Source organism: Oncorhynchus masou, unplaced genomic scaffold (genome assembly GCF_036934945.1).
Source record: "Oncorhynchus masou masou isolate Uvic2021 unplaced genomic scaffold, UVic_Omas_1.1 unplaced_scaffold_1904, whole genome shotgun sequence".
Lineage (NCBI taxonomy): Eukaryota > Metazoa > Chordata > Actinopteri > Salmoniformes > Salmonidae > Oncorhynchus > Oncorhynchus masou.
In genome coordinates this window covers 22,279-42,781 of record NW_027008402.1, presented here as the reverse complement: position 1 = coordinate 42,781, position 20,503 = coordinate 22,279, and the positions used below count along the sequence as shown (strand labels likewise).

General features: G+C 43.1%; 1 protein-coding gene across 2 annotated transcripts; it reads right to left on the bottom strand.

Annotated features, from left to right (window-relative positions):
* Positions 1-8,968: 8,968 nt before the first annotated feature.
* Positions 8,969-16,261, bottom strand: LOC135532547 (ATP synthase subunit d, mitochondrial-like). Of its 2 annotated transcripts, none has more exons than XM_064960031.1 (6): positions 16,191-16,261; positions 15,275-15,410; positions 14,842-14,938; positions 11,306-11,377; positions 9,887-9,949; positions 8,969-9,282 (listed from the first exon to the last, which is right to left on the bottom strand). In XM_064960031.1, exons 2-6 carry the CDS (start codon positions 15,394-15,396, stop codon positions 9,151-9,153), a joined length of 486 nt encoding a protein of 161 aa, XP_064816103.1. In that variant the 5' UTR covers positions 15,397-15,410; positions 16,191-16,261; the 3' UTR covers positions 8,969-9,150. The 2 variants fall into 2 exon arrangements, with proteins under 2 accessions (XP_064816103.1, XP_064816102.1); XM_064960030.1 differs by having other exon boundaries at positions 16,186-16,260.
* Positions 16,262-20,503: the final 4,242 nt, after the last annotated feature.

The window sequence follows — 20,503 nt, the reverse complement described above, 5'->3', positions numbered from 1 at the left end:
CCTATAGTCATCAGAACACTGAGACAACACTGGGTCATCCTATAGTCATCAGAACACTGGGTCATCCTATAGTCATCAGAACACTGAGACAACACTGGGACATCCTATAGTCATCAGAACACTGAGACAACACTGGGTCATCCTATAGTCATCAGAACACTGAGACAACACTGGGTCATCCTATAGTCATCAGAACACTGAGACAACACTGGGGTCATCCTATAGTCATCAGAACACTGGGTCATCCTATAGTCATCAGAACACTGAGACAACACTGGGTCATCCTATAGTCATCAGAACACTGGGTCATCCTATAGTCATCAGACCACTGAGACAACACTGGATCATCCTATAGTCATCAGAACACTGAGACAACACTGGGTCATCCTATAGTCATCAGAACACTGGGTCATCCTATAGTCATCAGACCACTGAGACAACACTGGGTCATCCTATAGTCATCAGAACACTGAGACAACACTGGGGTCATCCTATAGTCATCAGAACACTGGGTCATCCTATAGTCATCAGAACACTGAGACAACACTGGGTCATCCTATAGTCATCAGAACACTGAGACAACACTGGGTCATCCTATAGTCATCAGAACACTGGGTCATCCTATAGTCATCAGACCACTGAGACAACACTGGGTCATCCTATAGTCATCAGAACACTGAGACAACACTGGGGTCATCCTATAGTCATCAGAACACTGGGTCATCCTATAGTCATCAGAACACTGAGACAACACTGGGTCATCCTATAGTCATCAGAACACTGGGTCATCCTATAGTCATCAGAACACTGAGACAACACTGGGACATCCTATAGTCATCAGAACACTGAGACAACACTGGGTCATCCTATAGTCATCAGAACACTGAGACAACACTGGGTCATCCTATAGTCATCAGAACACTGAGACAACACTGGGGTCATCCTATAGTCATCAGAACACTGGGTCATCCTATAGTCATCAGAACACTGAGACAACACTGGGTCATCCTATAGTCATCAGAACACTGGGTCATCCTATAGTCATCAGAACACTGAGACAACACTGGGGTCATCCTATAGTCATCAGACCACTGAGACAACACTGGATCCTCCTATAGTCATCAGACCACTGAGACAACACTGGGGTCATCCTATAGTCATCAGAACATAACAGAGGGACATAACAGAGGGGGTTGCCCAGTCCAGAAACAGCATCTAGCCCATACCAGCTTGTTACGTCTTGGTTGTGCCCGAAATGGCGCCCTATTCCCTATTTAGTGGGATACTTCTCATCAGGACCCACAGGGCTCCGGAGAAGCATAGGGCACTAGAAAGGGATTAGGATGCCATTTGGTCCACAGAAGTAGATTTGAAAGGATTGAGAAGGTCATGAGAGAATGGGTAGGGGTTGTTTCTGAACTAGGCCCATCACACCTGAGCAGAAGATCAATGCTACCTACCTGTAGACATGAGAAAACCCAGAGGACAGGAAACAAGACCTCTTCCCATGACTTGTGAGTTGGATTGACACAGACAAGTAATGTAGAGTTTCTCCAAATAAAAGTCACCAGGGGATGAAACCAGTCCAGTTGTAGGAGGGGAGATATGTGTTCTAATGTATATCAACCGGCTACATCCCAAATAGCACCCTATTCCCTATATAGTGCACTACTTTTGACAAGAACCCCAGTCAAAAGTAGTGCACTATATAGGGAATAGGGTGCCAATAGGGGCGGCAGGGTAGTCTAGTGGTTAGAGTGTTGGACTAGTAACCGGAAGGTTGCAAGTTCAAACCCCCGAGCTGACATAGTACAAATCTGTCGTTCTGCCCCTGAACAGGCAGTTAACCCACTGGCCGTCATTGTAAATAGGAATTTGTTCTTAACTGACTTGCCTAGTAAAATAAAGGTAAAATAAAATAAATAAAAAAATAGGGCTGTGGTCAAAAGTAGGGCACTGTATCAGGAATAAGGTGCAGTTTGGGACATGCCCATTGTTAGACATTGTCTATATGGTGTCCAACAGTTATACTGTATGTTACTGAATCAACTGAAAGCACCGCTCCATGACAGAAGTCAGTGTCTGTACTATAACTATGTATAGTGTAACAGAACCAGTCGGTCCAGACTAGAGACAGAATCCGCTCCATGACAGAAGTCAGTGTCTGTACTATAACTATGTATAGTGTAAAAGAACCAGTCGGTTCAGAATAGAGACAGAATCCGCTCCATGACAGAAGTCAGTGTCTGTACTATAACTATGTATAGTGTAAAAGAACCAGTCGGTTCAGAATAGAGACAGAATCCGCTCCATGACAGAAGTCAGTGTCTGTACTATAACTATGTATAGTGTAAAAGAACCAGTCAGTTCAGACTAGAGACAGAATCCGCTCCATGACAGAAGTCAGTGTCTGTACTATAACTATGTATAGTGTAAAAGAACCAGTCAGTTCGTGACGAGGACAGAATCCGCTCCATGACAGAAGTCAGTGTCTGTACTATAAACTATGTATAGTGTAAAAGAACCAGTCAGTTCAGACTAGAGACAGAATCCGCTCCATGACAGAAGTCAGTGTCTGTACTATAACTATGTATAGTGTAAAAGAACCAGTCAGTTCAGACTAGAGACAGAATCCGCTCCATGACAGAAGTCAGTGTCTGTACTATAACTATGTATAGTGTAAAAAAAGAACCAGTCAGTTCAGACTAGAGACAGAATCCGCTCCATGACAGAAGTCAGTGTCTGTACTATAACTATGTATAGTGTAAAAAGAACCAGTCAGTTCAGACTAGAGACAGAATCCGCCTCCATGACAGAAGTCAGTGTCTGTACTATAACTATGTATAGTGTAAAAGAACCAGTCAGTTCAGACTAGAGACAGAATCCGCTCCATGACAGAAGTCAGTGTCTGTACTATAACTATGTATAGTGTGAAAGAACCAGTCAGTTCAGACTAGACAGAATCCGCTCCATGACAGAAGTCAGTGTCTGTACTATAACTATGTATAGTGTAAAAGAACCAGTCGGTCCAGACTAGAGACAGAATCCGCTCCATGACAGAAGTCAGTGTCTGTACTATAACTATGTATAGTGTAAAAGAACCAGTCAGTTCAGACTAGAGACAGAATCAAGCCTCCATGACAGAAGTCAGTGTCTGTACTATAACTATGTATAGTGTAAAAGAACCAGTCAGTTCAGACTAGAGACAGAATCCGCTCCATGACAGAAGTCAGTGTCTGTACTATAACTATGTATAGTGTAAAAGAACCAGTCAGTTCAGACTAGAGACAGAATCCGCCTCCATGACAGAAGTCAGTGTCTGTACTATAACTATGTATAGTGTAAAAAGAACCAGTCAGTTCAGAATAGAGACAGAATCCACTCCATGACAGAAGTCAGTGTCTGTACTATAACTATGTATAGTGTAAAAGAACCAGTCAGTTCAGACTAGAGACAGAATCCGCTCCATGACAGAAGTCAGTGTCTGTACTATAACTATGTATAGTGTAAAAGAACCAGTCAGTTCAGACTAGAGACAGAATCCGCTCCATGACAGAAGTCAGTGTCCGTACTATAACTATGTATAGTGTAAAAGAACCAGTCAGTTCAGACTAGAGACAGAATCCGCTCCATGACAGAAGTCAGTGTCTGTACTATAACTATGTATAGTGTAAAAGAACCAGTCAGTTCAGACTAGAGACAGAATCCGCTCCATGACAGAAGTCAGTGTCTGTACTATAACTATGTATAGTGTAAAAGAACCAGTCAGTCCAGACTAGAGACAGAATCCGCTCCATGACAGAAGTCAGTGTCTGTACTATAACTATGCATAGTGTAAAAGAACCAGTCAGTCCAGACTAGAGACAGAATCCGCTCCATGACAGAAGTCAGTGTCTGTACTATAACTATGTATAGTGTAAAAGAACCAGTCAGTCCAGACTAGAGACAGAATCCTCCATGACAGAAGTCAGTGTCTGTACTATAACTATGTATAGTGTAAAAGAACCAGTCAGTCCAGACTAGAGACAGAATCCGCTCCATGACAGAAGTCAGTGTCTGTACTATAACTATGTATAGTGTAAAAGAACCAGTCAGTCCAGACTAGAGACAGAATCCGCTCCATGACAGAAGTCAGTGTCTGTACTATAACTATGTATAGTGTAAAAGAACCAGTCAGTTCAGACTAGAGACAGAATCCGCTCCATGACAGAAGTCAGTGTCTGTACTATAACTATGTATAGTGTAAAAAGAACCAGTCGGTTCAGACTAGAGACAGAATCCGCTCCATGACAGAAGTCAGTGTCTGTACTATAACTATGTATAGTGTAAAAGAACCAGTCAGTTCAGACTAGAGACAGAATCCGCTCCATGACAGAAGTCAGTGTCTGTACTATAACTATGTATAGTGTAAAAGAACCAGTCAGTTCAGACTAGAGACAGAATCCGCTCCATGACAGAAGTCAGTGTCTGTACTATAACTATGTATAGTGTAAAAGAACCAGTCAGTTCAGACTAGAGACAGAATCCGGCTCCATGACAGAAGTCAGTGTCTGTACTATAACTATGTATAGTGTAAAAGAACCAGTCAGTTCAGACTAGAGACAAGCTCTTCTAGCAAGGAGCTGCGTATTGAACCTCAGTCCATCCAGCTGGTCTGAGCATCTACTGAAGTTCCCTCTGGGAGCAATCCTGTTCTATTGTCATCTCTTCTATCCTAATATAGTCTATTACATTCTAGTCTACTCTAATCTATTATATTATATTACCTTCTAGTCTATTCTATTCTAATACATTCTATTCTAGTCTATTCTAAGATATTATATTATATTATATTACCTTCTAGTCTATTCTATTCAAAATACATTCTATTCTATTCTAAGATATTATATTCTATTATATTACCTTCTAGGCTATTCTATTCAAAATGCATTCTATTCTATTCTATTTTAGTCTATTCTATTCTAATGTATTATATTCTATTCTATTACATTCTAGTCTATTCTAATACATTCTAATATATTATATTGTAATCTATTGTAATCCAATATATTCTAATCTATTATATTATATGATATTCCAATCTATTATATATTTATAAGCGTTATAATATATATATAATATATTATAATCCATTCTAATATATTATATTCTAATATATTAAAATATATTATATTCCATTCTAATATATTATATTCTAATATATTATATTCTAATATATTCTATTCTAAAACATATTCCAATCTATTGTAATACATTGTATTCCATTCTAATATAGTATATTCTAATATATTCTAATCTATTCTAATATATTATATTCTAATATATTCTAATCTATTCTAATATATTATATTCTAATATATTATACTATGTTCTATTCTAATCTATTATATTCTAATCTATTCTAATATATTCTGTCCTAATCTATTATATTCCATATGGTTTGTCAGTATAGAGATCTCTCTGTGTGTGTGTGTGTAGGTGCGTTAAAGCAGAAGGCCTGTGTCACAAGGGTGGTTCCACATTACTAATGCTATTACTGAGATTGCATTATTATATTACTCAATGAATATGCTATTATAAGAGTAGAATCACTGACTGTTACAGAAGAACACTCAATTACAAAAAATTTGATAAAAGGAATTATCCTAAATGCCACAGCCGGAAGCTGCACAGATATAAAAAGGCAATTTTTCATTCAGTGTGCACATGAATAAGTGATGTAGTGTCTTAGCTGGAAAGGCCCCTGGATAAAATGTATTTTCACTTTAATAAAATGAATCATATTATAGAACAACATGTAATGCAATATCAGACTGATTCCTAGTCAACAACCAGACCTGTGTCCATTAGACAGGAACGGTCTGGTAAACTCCTCCCTCCCTCCTCACTGGCATTTTTCATTGGGGTGTAAAAATCATGCAACAATCACACCTTTGTTTGTGTCAGATAGAGGAGAGAGTGAGACAATGTGACCCCTATTGTGGCCTAATGAGCAGGCAGAGCCTGGACACACAGTGATGTGCTAACCCCAGATTCCTCACTGCTGGCTGGGGGGGAAGACTCCTCTTTCTGTCCTGGTTCCCCATCAACCTATAGTGAGATGGAGAAAGACAGAGGACCAGGGTTTCATAGCAGACCTGGGTTCAATTAAGAATTTGTTTTCTTGGTTTTACTGTTTGAATGAGCTTGCCTGGAGTGCCATATGGGTGGGCTTTGCACTTTTGGGAATATTCTATTGCTTAAATTGCACCAGGGATGATCAAGGAAGCACAGCTAAAGTATCTGATAGTTAACCAATACTATTAAGCCAATCATCTGTATTACAGACAAATGCTGCCCCCTGCTGGAAAAATGTATTCATTTCTGTCGTAGGAACATAAAGTAAGAATATACAGTAAGAACACACAGTAAGAATATACAGTAAGAACACACAGTAAGAACACACAGTAAGAATATACAGTAAGAACACAGTAAGAATATACAGTAAGAATATACAGTAAGAACACAGTAAGAATATACAGTAAGAACACACAATAAGAACACACTAAGAACACACACTAAGAACACACAGTAAGAAGACACTAAGAACACACAATAAGAACACACAGTAAGAACACACAGTAAGTACACACAGTAAGAACACACAGTAAGAATATACAGTAAGAACACACAGTAAGAACACACAGTAAGAAGACACTAAGAACACACAGTAAGAACACACACTAAGAACACACAATAAGAATATACAGTAAGAACACACAATAAGAATATACAGTAAGAACACACACTAAGAACACAGTAAGAACACACAGTAAGAATATACACTAAGAACACACTAAGAACACACAGTAAGAACACACAGTAAGAAAATACAGCAAGAACACACTAAGAACACACAGTAAGAACACACAATAAGAAAATACAGTAAGAACACACAATAAGAAGACACTAAGAAAATACAGTAAGAAGACACGCAGTAAGAAAACAAGAAAGGGAAAACAAGTTATGAATATAATATACAAGTGTTTGTTCCAATTAACATTCTTAACTATTCTTAACTAAGGTCAGTAGGTCAGGGTTTCACTGTGGACAACTTGGTTAATGTGAAACATGGTTCATCTTGACTGAGGGAGTTCAACTGCTACAGTCATTTAATTAGGCCATATTCGCCCACATCGCTCCTTCACCATAATACACTGCTGACACTGACTGAATAAAAGGCTTCAACCCAATGCCCAAACCCCTAACATCAGCAGCAAGTCCAGCAGTCTGCCCAAACCCCTAACATCAGCAGTCTGCCCAAACCCCTAACATCAGCAGTCTGCCCAAACCCCTAACATCAGCAGTCTGCCCAAACCCCTAACATCAGCAGTCTACCCAAACCCCTAACATCAGCAGGCAGTCCAGCAGTCTGCCCAAACCCCTAACATCAGCAGTCTGCCCAAACCCCTAACATCAGCAGTCTACCCAAACCCCTAACATCAGCTGGCAGTCCAGCAGTCTGCCCAAACCCCTAACATCAGCAGTCTGCCCAAACCCCTAACATCAGCAGCAAGTCCTGCAGTCTGACCAAACCCCTAATATCAGCTGGCAGTCCAGCAGTCTGCCAAACCCCTAACATCAGCAGTCTGCCCAAACCCTAACATCAGCTGGCAGTCCAGCAGTCTGCCCAAACCCCTAACATCAGCAGTCTGCCCAAACCCCTAACATCAGCAGCAAGTCCTGCAGTCTGACCAAACCCCTAATATCAGCAGTCTGCCCAAACCCTAACATCAGCAGCAAGTCCAGCAGTCTGCCCAAACCCCTAACATCAGCAGCAAGTCCTGCAGTCTGCCCAAACCCCTGACATCAGCAGTCTGCCCAAACCCCTAACATCAGCAGTCTGCCCAAACCCCTAACATCAGCAGGCAGTCCAGCAGTCTGCCCAAACCCCTAACATCAGCAGGCAGTCCAGGAGTCTGCCCAAACCCCTAACATCAGCAGTCTGCCCAAACCCCTAACATCAGCAGGCAGTCCAGCAGTCTGCCCAAACCCCTAACATCAGCAGGCAGTCCAGGGTCTGCCCAAACCCTAACATCAGCAGTCTGCCCAAACCCCTAACATCAGCAGGCAGTCCAGCAGTCTGCCCAAACCCCTAACATCAGCAGTCTGCCCAAACCCCTAACATCAGCAGGCAGTCCAGCAGTCTGCCCAAACCCTAACATCAGCAGTCTGCCCAAACCCCTAACATCAGCAGGCAGTCCAGCAGTCTGACCAAACCCCTAACATCAGCAGTCTGCCCAAACCCCTAACATCAGCAGTCTGCCCAAACCCCTAACATCAGCAGGCAGTCCAGCAGTCTGCCCAAACCCCTAACATCAGCAGGCAGTCCAGCAGTCTGCCCAAACCCCTAACACTATATAGGGAATAGGGTGCCATAGGGCTGTGGTCAAAAGTAGGGCACTGTATCAGGAATAGGGTGCAGTTTGGGACATGCCCATTGTTAGACATTGTCTATATGGTGTCCAACAGTTATACTGTATGTTACTGAATCAACAGAAAGCACCAGTAGATTCCCTTACTCCTTCCCAGGAGATGGTGGGATCTTCTCTGGAGGGAACCGACTTGGACAGATGGAGAGGGGAGAGGATTGTCCAACAGAAAGCACCAGTAGATTCCCTTACTCCTTCCCAGGAGATGGTGGGATCTTCTCTGGAGGGAACTGACGTGGACAGATGAATAGCGGAGAGGGTTGTCCAAGAGAAACGAGCAGCACGTCTACCGTAGCCTAATACAACAGTCCTATAATACTGAATCAACACAGAACACCAGGATATTCCCTTACTCTAAGTGATTATGGAAAATCCTTTCACACGAATTGATGAACGAACGTAAAAATGTGCTCTCGCAAAATAGGTTTAACTACTATAAATCCGCTTAAGAGTCTTATGTTAAATAAACGTTGCACAAAATAATGACACAAATCATATTCAATTTCCATAAATGTTTATTTCCATTCAAAGGATCAGATGACCTTTCTCAGTCGCTCAATAACAATAAGCAGTTATTTCACAAACTGTCTGTCGATGAAACAGGACTTGACTTTATACAGAGGACACTATACAACCTTTCATCAGAGGAAAGTATGATATTATCTAGGAAGGGGCCAGTTTACAGCTCAGCGATGGGCTTGTGAGGCCAGTACGGGTGTTTCTCCTTGTCCAGCTTGGTCTCAGGGAACGTGTCGTTCAGATCATCGATGGTCATCTGGTCGAAGGGAATCATGTTCTGGAACTTCTCCAGCTGGAAGAGAGGAAGGTGGATCAACAGAGAGAACTACATGTCTCTAAATAGTGGAAGAGAGGAAGGTGGATCAACAGAGAGAACTACATGTCTCTAAATAGTGGAAGAGAGGAAGGTGGATCAGAGAGAACTACATGTCTCTAAATAGTGGAAGAGAGGAAGGTGGATCAGAGAGAACTACATGTCTCTAAATAGTGGAAGAGAGGAAGGTGGATCAGAGAGAACTACAATACCAGTCAACAGTTTGGACACCTACTCCTTACAGGGTTTTTCTTTATTTTTTACTATATTCCACATTGTAGAATAATAGTGAAGACATTAAAACTATGAAATAACACATATGGAACCATGAAGTAACCAAAATAGTGTTAAAGGAAAATGTATTTTTACAATGTAGAAAATAGTAAAAATAAAGAAAAACCCTTGAATCAGTAGGTATGTCCAGACTTTTGACTGGTAATGTACATGTCTCTAAACAGTGGAGTCTCTCAGGGGGTGTACTGCTGACCGTGTACTAAAATCCTAAAATATAAAGAGACATTCTAGGGAATTCCGGGTGTAGGGGAGTGTGTGTGTGGTTTGGAGTGGCATGTGTGTAACCCACCTCCTTCTCATACTGGCCAATACGAGCTTTGGAAGCCTCCACGTAGGCAACAGCAGCTTTGTTCTGAAACAAAGAAGAAATATAACCAATAATAATGGAGGAGGCATCAAGAGCAGTGAGTGCTTTGCATAATGAGGCGTTGCCTCTTGAAATGGAACTGAGCTCATTCATCACCTCTTCCTCAAGGACAGAGAACAATACAACAATTAGCTAGCTACTGTAATATTAATACAGGAATGAGGTGGAGCACAGTGAAGAGTCATTCTGAATTACTACAGCAGAGCAGTGAAGAGTCATTCTGAATCACTACAGCAGAGCAGTTTAGAGTCATTCTGAATCACTACAGCAGAGCAGTTTAGAGTCATTCTGAATCACTACAGCAGAGCAGTTTAGAGTCATTCTGAATCACTACAGCAGAGCAGTTTAGAGTCATTCTGAATCACTACAGCAGAGCAGTGCTAAGAGTCATTCTGAATCACTACAGCAGAGCAGTGAAGGGTCATTCTGAATCACTACAGCAGAGCAGTGAAGAGCCATTGTGAATCACTACAGCAGAGCAGTGAAGGGTCATTCTGAATCACTACAGCAGAGCAGTGAAGAGTCATTGTGAATCACTACAGCAGAGCAGTGAAGAGTCATTCTGAATCACTACAGCAGAGCAGTGAAGAGTCATTCTGAACCACTACAGCAGAGCAGTGAAGAGTCATTCTGAATCACTACAGCAGTGAAGAGTCATTGTGAATCACTACAGCAGAGCAGTGAAGAGTCATTGTGAATCACTACAGCAGAGCAGTGAAGAGTCATTGTGAATCACTACAGCAGAGCAGTGAAGAGTCATTGTGAATCACTACAGCAGAGCAGTGAAGAGTCATTGTGAATCACTACAGCAGAGCAGTGAAGAGTCATTGTGAATCACTACAGCAGAGCAGTGAAGAGTCATTGTGAATCACTACAGCAGAGCAGTGAAGAGTCATTGTGAATCACTACAGCAGAGCAGTGAAGAGTCATTGTGAATCACTACAGCAGAGCAGTGAAGAGTCATTCTGAATCACTATAGCAGAGCAGTGAAGAGTCATTGTGAATCACTACAGCAGAGCAGTGAAGAGTCATTGTGAATCACTACAGCAGAGCAGTGAAGAGTCATTCTGAATCACTACAGCAGAGCAGTGAAGAGTCATTCTGAATCACTACAGCAGAGCAGTGAAGAGTCATTCTGAATCACTATAGCAGAGCAGTGAAGGGTCATTCTGAATCACTACAGCAGAGCAGTGAAGAGTCATTCTGAATCACTACAGCAGAGCAGTGAAGAGTCATTCTGAATCACTATAGCAGAGCAGTGAAGGGTCATTCTGAATCACTACAGCAGAGCAGTGAAGAGTCATTCTGCACAATAACTTTTAACCCAGAGCTACTACTCACCGCCTCGGCCTCCTGTGTGTTGATGGCGGCTGTGGCTGTGTCCTTGGGCTCAGGGATGGTCAGGGCTGAGAACTGAGGAGGATAGGAGATGGGTGAGATGAGGGGGACAGGGGATGGAGACAGGGGTGAGATGAGAGAGACAGGGGTGGGATGAGGACAGGGGTGAGATGAGGACAGGGGTGAGATGAGGACAGGGGTGAGATGAGGACAGGGGTGAGATGAGGACAGGGGTGAGATGAGGACAGGGGTGAGATGAGGACAGGGGTGAGATGAGGACAGGGGTGAGATGAGGACAGGGGTGGGATGAGGACAAGAAATAGAACAGACCAATATTAACTGTTAAGCACTTTGGGGCAAATGTTGTTGTAAAAAGGGCTTTACAATCACAATACCAGCGTCACAATACCAGCGTCACAATACCAGCGTCACAATACCACCATCTCAGATGTTCCTTGGCAAAAAAAGACAAAACGAAGCAGACTGAACTCTATGGTCCTTTAAAACCTACAGATTCTAAATAATTATTGTGTGTTAAAGCTTGAATAATAAACAAATGTGACTCTGGCCGACAACATGAGGCAACATTAGGACTGTTGTCCTCAAGAAACGTCTGGCCGACAACATGAGGCAACATTAGGACTGTTTTCCTCAAGAAACGTCTGGCCGACAACATGAGGCAAAATTAGGACTGTTGTCCTCAGAAACGTCTGGCCGACAACATGAGGCAACATTAGGACTGTTGTCCTCAAGAAACGTCTGGCCGACAACATGAGGCAACATTAGGACTGTTGTCCTCAGAAACGTCTGGCCGACAACATGAGGCAACATTAGGACTGTTTTCCTCAGAAACGTCTGGCCGACAACAGGAGGCAACATTAGGACTGTTGTCCTCAGAAACGTCTGGCCGACAACATGAGGCAACATTAGGACTGTTGTCCTCAGAAACGTCTGGCCGACAACATGAGGCAACATTAGGACTGTTTTCCTCAGAAACGTCTGGCCGACAACATGAGGCAACATTAGGACTGTTTTCCTCAGAAACGTCTGGCCGACAACATGAGGCAACATTAGGACTGTTGTCCTCAAGAAACGTCTGGCCGACAACATGAGGCAACATTAGGACTGTTTTCCTCAAGAAACGTCTGGCCGACAACATGAGGCAACATTAGGGCTGTTTTCCTCAAGAAACGTCTGCTTCGTGTGGTTTCCTCGGCTTCTTCACTTCCTAGTACTGAGACAGCGGTATCTTGACAACACTAATATAAATACATTTGACTGAAGCATGAAGTTCCAGTACCCATCTCCGGCTGACACCGATGTGTGACAGGGATGTTCTACTCTGAAACAGCTTAGTAAACTGAGAAGGCTTTCCATCATAACAGTCACACCGATGTCTGACAGGGATGTTCTACTCTGAAACAGCTTAGTAAACTGAGAAGGCTTTCCATCATAACAGTCACACCGATGTCTGACAGGGATGTTCTACTCTGAAACAGCTTAGTAAACTGAGAACGCTTTCCATCATAACAGTCACACCGATGTCTGACAGGGATGTTCTACTCTGAAACAGCTTAGTAAACTGAGAACGCTTTCCATCATAACAGTCACACCGATGTCTGACAGGGATGTTCTACTCTGAAACAGCTTAGTAAACTGAGAACGCTTTCCATCATAACAGTCACACCGATGTCTGACAGGGATGTTCTACTCTGAAACAGCTTAGTAAACTGAGAACGCTTTCCATCATAACAACCACACCGATGTCTGACAGGGATGTTCTACTCTGAAACAGCTTAGTAAACTGAGAACGCTTTCCATCATAACAGTCACACCGATGTGTGATAGGGATGTTCTACTCTGAAACAGCTTAGTAAACTGAGAACGCTTTCCATCATAACAGTCACACCGATGTCTGACAGGGATGTTCTACTCTGAAACAGCTTAGTAAACTGAGAACGCTTTCCATCATAACAACCACACCGATGTCTGATAGGGATGTTCTACTCTGAAACAGCTTAGTAAACTGAGAACGCTTTCCATCATAACAGTCACACCGATGTCTGATAGGGATGTTCTACTCTGAAACAGCTTAGTAAACTGAGAACGCTTTCCATCATAACAGTCACACCGATGTCTGATAGGGATGTTCTACTCTGAAACAGCTTAGTAAACTGAGAACGCTTTCCATCATGCCACTACATACCAGACTAATAGTGTTGTTACAGTACCACACAGTGGACAGGATACTACATACCAGACTAATAGTGTTGTTACAGTACCACACAGTGGACAGGATACTACATACCAGACTAATAGTGTTGTTACAGTACCACACAGTGGACAGGATACTACAGACCAGATGACTGAACCAGTACCACACAGTGGACAGGATACTACATACCAGATGACTGAACCAGTGTTACAGTACCACACAGTGGACAGGATACTACATACCAGATGACTGAACCAGTGTTACAGTACCACACAGTGGACAGGATACTACATACCAGATGACTGAACCAGTACCACACAGTGGACAGGATACTACATACCAGATGACTGAACCAGTGTTACAGTACCACACAGTGGACAGGATACTACATACCAGATGACTGAACCAGTACCACACAGTGGACAGGATACTACATACCAGATGACTGAACCAGTGCTACAGTACCACAGTGGACAGGATACTAAATACCAGACTAATATGCCGAACAAAAATATAATCACAACATGTAAAGTGCTGGTCATATGTTTCATGAGCTGAAATAAAAGATTACCTAACATCTTCTATACGCAAAATGTTTTCTGCATTCCTGTTACTGATCAATTCTTCTTTGCCAAGATATTTAATCCACCTGACAGGTGTGGCATATCAAAAAGCTGATTGAACAGCATGATGATTTCACAGGTGCACCTTGTACTGGGGACAATAAAAGGCCACTCTAAAATGTGCAGTTGTCACACGATGCCACAGATGTCTCAAGATTTGAGGGAGCGTGCAATTGACATGCTGGCTGCAGGAATGTCCACCATTGTTGCCAGATGATTAAATTGTCATTTCTATACCATTGAGCCTACAGCATTTTTGGGGGGGGGCAGTACATCCAACCGGCCTCACAAACACAGACCATGTGTAACCACGGCAGCCCAGGACGTCCACATCAGGCTTCTTCCCCTGCGGGATTGTCTGAGACCTGCCAACCAGACAGCTGATGAAACCAAGCAGCATCTGTCTATAATAAAGCTAAAGGAAAAACTCATTCTGATTGGCTGGGTCTTGCCCCCCAGTGGGTGGGCCTATGCCCTCATGCCCACCCATGGCTGCGCCCCTGGCCAGTCATGTGAAATCCATAGATTAGGGGCTAATTAATACATTTTAATTGACTGACTTCCTTATATGAACTGTAACTCAGTAAATGCATTAACATTTTGCATGGAATGTTTAGATTTTTGTTCAGTGTAGTTAAGTGTTTAACTTTTTTTTTCCCCGGGTAGAGCTCATATGAAACTCACAGGCCTTAGGATCTCACCTTGGATTCAAACTCAGCTACCATGCCGGCTCTGGCCACGTTGGTCTTATAGAAGCTCCAGTCGATGGTAACAGGCTTCTCTGGCAGAGAGGACAGCCTGTAGACAGAGCCATCAACAACAGCTCATTGATGTCACTTATAAAACAATCATTGTGGGAAAGAGATTGTGGAGATTTCCATTGACAGTAGCATGCATGTACGAGACACTCACTTTGCAGCGACCTGCGTGTCTTGGTTGACAATACTTTGTAATTCAATTCCAACTACACGCCCTTCACATAGGTATATAAAAAGCTAGATGGAAGAATCCCAAAAATGTTTTACTCATTTTCCCATTGACATCAATGCAAGAGAAAGTTTTACCTCTATTGCCTGGCTCTGAAGTGCTAGTCATGAACTAGGCCTAAATGTTAACTCTGGGTAGGCTACGTACTTGGCGCCGATGGCGTCTGAGCGCGTCTTGAGGTTGTTGAACATGGCCCTCTGGTTGGGGGGAACCCTCTCAGCAAAGGCCAACCAGTCAATGGCTTTCAATGCTGCACGTTTCCCAGCCATCTTTCTGTCTGTGTCTGTCAAAGATTGGAAAAGGGGTCAATAAAAGTCATTCAATAGAGCTGCTAAAACCCACAAGAGATACAGATCATAACATGAAAGAAGAAAACCGTTAGACACGAGGGGATGGATTGTACATGCATGTCCTACTGCACGCCATGTCATGACCACACTGATCAGGCAGGTTGCGGTCACACACAGGTGACAATTTGAAGTGCACTGAGATTAGAAACTAGCTCCCCGGACTCCTCAACAACGCGGTCATGTAGTGGCTACTGTTAGAGATTGAGCTATTATCTAACTGATCTGGCTAACTGATCTGAGTCCTAACCAACACAAAAAAAGCCAACAGAAGTTCTGACAGCGCCAAACTCATGTTTGCTGACAGATGGCAAGCTGGTTAACGTTTTAGCTAAATTAGCTCTCAAGCTACTAAACTAAGCTAACTAACAAATAGTCGTTAGCTTTGCCTAGCTACTACAATCCAACAATGTAGCTAAGTGGATATTGTATACTTAGCCATATCATCATCATATAGTTATATTTTAGACATACAAATTCATATTTTACGTTCAAAGAGCAAGAGTCCGCTGAAGGTCTAGCAGTTAGCTAGTTAGTTGCCTAGCCAACACTGCAAGGTCAGAGCCCAGCTGCGGTGGATATCAACCAATCGTCCACCAAACAGAGTTCGAGTATTTTTTAAATATCAAACTTTATCATCTGTCTCAATAGAATATACGTTGCAAACATTAAAATATCGACGTTTAGATGCCATTTGAATATAGATCATACCGTACAGTGGACAAGTTGTTCCAAATGTGAAGATGGTTCACCGGACACGGAAGTGACAGAAATAATCTCGACGAGAAACTACACCGTGGATTTGGGTTGCTGCCGCCTGCTGGCGTATTGCAATCATTGCATAGCAGATTGATCAGAACATATATATATATATATATATATATATATATATATATATATATATATATATTTTAAAGATCATTTTTGAAATAGTGTTTCCATCTCTAAGATTGTACCTGTCACCACTTTCTGACAGAAGTATGACAGTTATCCTATCTGGAAGAGGCAGAGTTGTATTTGCTTAGTCAAGAATTACCCTATTGGCCTGCTGCGTAGGGGAGTTTGCTTTTCAAACCAGCGACCCTGCTTCGCTTCCTGCCGTTCACTACATTGGTGTCAGAAGTGTGAGGCCATCAGATTGTACGTGTGAAGGACTGACTAGTCGAACCATGGAGACATGCCTTTCCGTTCAGAGGGGCCATTGTAGCAATCCTTGCCAAAATGTCCACCAAGTGGGTTAACCCTATAACCCTATAGGGTGTTTGCCTTTCTCACCAGGGACCTGGGTTCACTTCCCTGCCCTGTCTTTTGAACAAAGAGACCCAATAGAATGAGTGAAAGGATTTTAGGATAATATAATTTAGCCTACTGTTGTATAATGGGAAACAGTATTTTCACTTTTTCGGAGCAGGTTAGGAGAACTTGAGGTTACGTCTATGAAAATGGTTAGGTTTAGCAGAAATGCTCAAACTAACCTGCTACGAAAAGCACTTTGTATCAAGTAAATTAATGTGTCCTGTTTTTTAATAGTCTGGTAAGAACGGGTTGCTTATGAGAGGCAACTTCCCATTGGTATTTTTTGTAGAAAATGTACACCAATATTTCATTTTAAAAGCTTGTTATATTAAAGGAAGTGCCCTTTAATACAGACCACGCGGAACATTCTATAGATCTGATGTGGGATATGAATAAAGACATGCTAAAGTGACAAAATGTCCTCTGTTTACTCAGGAAGATGTTAACCACCCACCCAACCCCAACATTTCTCCAAGTTTTCACCATGATTGTAAAGCCTTTGTTTATTGTGTTGCTTTAACAAAATTATTGCCGAAGATGATTATTTATTTCATGTGATTTGTGATTCATTTTAATGTAAAAAAAACAACAATCTGTCCCTCATTTTAAGGTAAACTCCGTTGCGTGACCTGAACTCTAGTTTTAATATGTGGTGATAATTATTTTTATTCAATAATTATAATTATAATTATTCAAATCATAGTGTAAAAGCAGGTGATCTGGTTCTACTCTTTCTGGACATGTTCTGGTGTTTTGTGGTGGAAAACTGAGTGGGTCGAACATAACACGTCAACCCTGTTACCCATAGACAGATTTTTGCATTTAATTGGCCCACCTTGTTACTCATAAAAAGCTTCCATTGAGTACCGCAGTATGAATCATTATACCCGGATGAGATTCCAATCGTTTTTTCACCATTCATTTGTCCATCTGGGATTTCAGAACTATTTGTGAGGTCCGTGCTTCGTGTAGACTTACCCTGGTGTGATGTTTTGAGAACCGCACAAATCTCTCTCCGACAAGGTCACTTTTAACACTAATTATCATAACGAATTTATTAGAGGAAATTGAGTTGAATATATTGCTAAAACTCACCTTATCCAGAGAGAATTACACGGCTATCAAAACATCACGCATAAGTAAGCCTACACCAAAACACAATTAATAAAACATTTTTGTAAAATTCCCAATGTGAAAAATGAATGGCGTAAAAACCATTGGAACCATTTTTAGGGGTATTATGACGTGTTACTTTATTTATTATGACGCGTTCACTGTGCCGGATGGATTTATGACATGACTTCGTCAGCCCTGTTACGGTCAAACCTGTTACTTTATTTATTATGACGCGTCCACTGTGCCGGATGGATTTATGACATGACTTCGTCAGCCCTGTTACGGTCAAACCTGTTACTTTATTTATTATGACGCGTCCGCTGTGCCGGATGGATTTATGACATGACTTCGTCAGCCCTGTTACGGTCAAACCTGTTACTTTATTTATTATGATGCGTCCACTGTGCCGGATGGATTTATGACATGACTTCGTCAGCCCTGTTACGGTCAAACCTGTTACTTTATTTATTATGACGCGTCCACTGTGCCGGATGGATTTATGACATGACTTCGTCAGCCCTGTTACGGTCAAACCTGTTACTTTATTTATTATGACGCGTCCACTGTGCCCGACGAGATTTATGGCACATAATAGGCACTATGGATTTTTTATTATTTATTTAACCTCTTGAGATGGGAAAACATGCTTATTAAGTTGAACATGTTCATCTTCATGACAGAATGAAACAATGAGGTGAAATCAAACAGTGTTTTCTCCACCCAGTTTCACGCCCCCATAGCATCAAGAGGGACACCAAGGCTGCACAGGAAGTTGTATGGGACAAGTGCCGGGGACACCAAGGCTGCACAGGAAGTTGTATGGGACAAGTTCCGGGGACACCAAGGCTGCACAGGAAGTTGTATGGGACAAGTGCAGGGGACACCAAGGCTGCACAGGAAGTTGTATGGGACAAGTGCCGGGGGACACCAAGGCTGCACAGGAAGTTGTATGGGACAAGTGACGGGGACACCAAGGCTGCACAGGAAGTTGTATGGGACAAGTGCCGGGGACACCAAGGCTGCACAGGAAGTTGTATGGGACAAGTGCCGGGGACACCAAGGCTGCACAGGAAGTTGTATGGGACAAGTGCCGGGGACACCAAGGCTGCACAGGAAGTTGTATGGGACAAGTTCCGGGGACACCAAGGCTGCACAGGAAGTTGTATGGGACAAGTGCCGGGGACACCAAGGATGCACAGGAAGTTGTATGGGACAAGTGCCGGGGACACCAAGGCTGCACAGGAAGTTGTATGGGACAAGTGCCGGGGACACCAAGGCTGCACAGGAAGTTGTATGGGACAAGTTCCGGGGGACACCAAGGCTGCACAGGAAGTTGTATGGGACAAGTGCCGGGGACACCAAGGCTGCACAGGAAGTTGTATGGGACAAGTGCCGGGGACACCAAGGCTGCACAGGAAGTTGTATGGGACAAGTGCCGGGACACCAAGGCTGCACAGGAAGTTGTATGGGACAAGTGCCGGGGACACCAAGGCTGCACAGGAAGTTGTATGGGACAAGTGCCGGGGACACCAAGGCTGCACAGGAAGTTGTATGGGACAAGTGCCGGGGACACCAAGGCTGCACAGGAAGTTGTATGGGACAAGTTCCGGGGACACCAAGGCTGCACAGGAAGTTGTATGGGACAAGTGCCGGGGACACCAAGGATGCACAGGAAGTTGTATGGGACAAGTGCCGGGGACACCAAGACTGCACAGGAAGTTGTATGGGACAAGTTCCGGGGACACCAAGGCTGCACAGGAAGTTGTATGGGACAAGTGCCGGGGACACCAAGGCTGCACAGGAAGTTGTATGGGACAAGTGCCGGGGACACCAAGGCTGCACAGGAAGTTGTATGGGACAAGTGCCGGGGACACCAAGGCTGCACAGGAAGTTGTATGGGACAAGTGCCGGGGACACCAAGGCTGCACAGGAAGTTGTATGGGACAAGTGCCGGGGACACCAAGGCTGCACAGGAAGTTGAATGGGACAAGTGCCGGGGACACCAAGGCTGCACAGGAAGTTGTATGGGACAAGTGCCGGGGACACCAAGGCTGCACAGGAAGTTGTATGGGACAAGTGCCGGGAACACCAAGGCTGCACAGGAAGTTGTATGGGACAAGTGCCGGGAACACCAAGGCTGCACAGGAAGTTGAATGGGACAAGTGCCGGGGACACCAAGGCTGCACAGGAAGTTGTATGGGACAAGTGCCGGGGACACCAAGGCTGCACAGGAAGTTGTATGGGACAAGTGCCGGGAACACCAAGACTGCACAGGAAGTTGTATGGGACAAGTGCCGGGGACACCAAGGCTGCACAGGAAGTTGTCATATTAATGGTTGATGGCAGTGGGTAACCAAATCATAGATTGCGGTCTGCTTGTCCATAGACTGCTTTCAACGCAAAGACACAGACATTTTATATTTTGTAATTTGGGTGAATTATATGTTTAAAATAGGGCTGGAAGAAAATCCTGCTTGCTCTCTAAACGTCACAATAGGCACAGTGGCTTGACTGCATTTATTAGACAAACAATGAATGACAGTGACAGATATATACGAAGATGACAATCATCATTCTGTTGTCCTTTGCTCCAATGGGTTGAATAAAGTCTAGTAAA

Coding starts and splice junctions, on each gene's coding strand:
- LOC135532547 (XM_064960031.1), bottom strand. CDS start 15,396: ATGGCTGGGAAACGTGCAGCATTGAAAGCCATTGACTGGTTGGCCTTT. Junction 9,950..11,305: donor ACACACAGGAGGCCGAGGCG/GTGAGTAGTAGC, acceptor TCTTTGTTTCAG/AACAAAGCTGCTGTTGCCTA. Junction 9,283..9,886: donor TTGGCCAGTATGAGAAGGAG/GTGGGTTACACA, acceptor CCTCTCTTCCAG/CTGGAGAAGTTCCAGAACAT.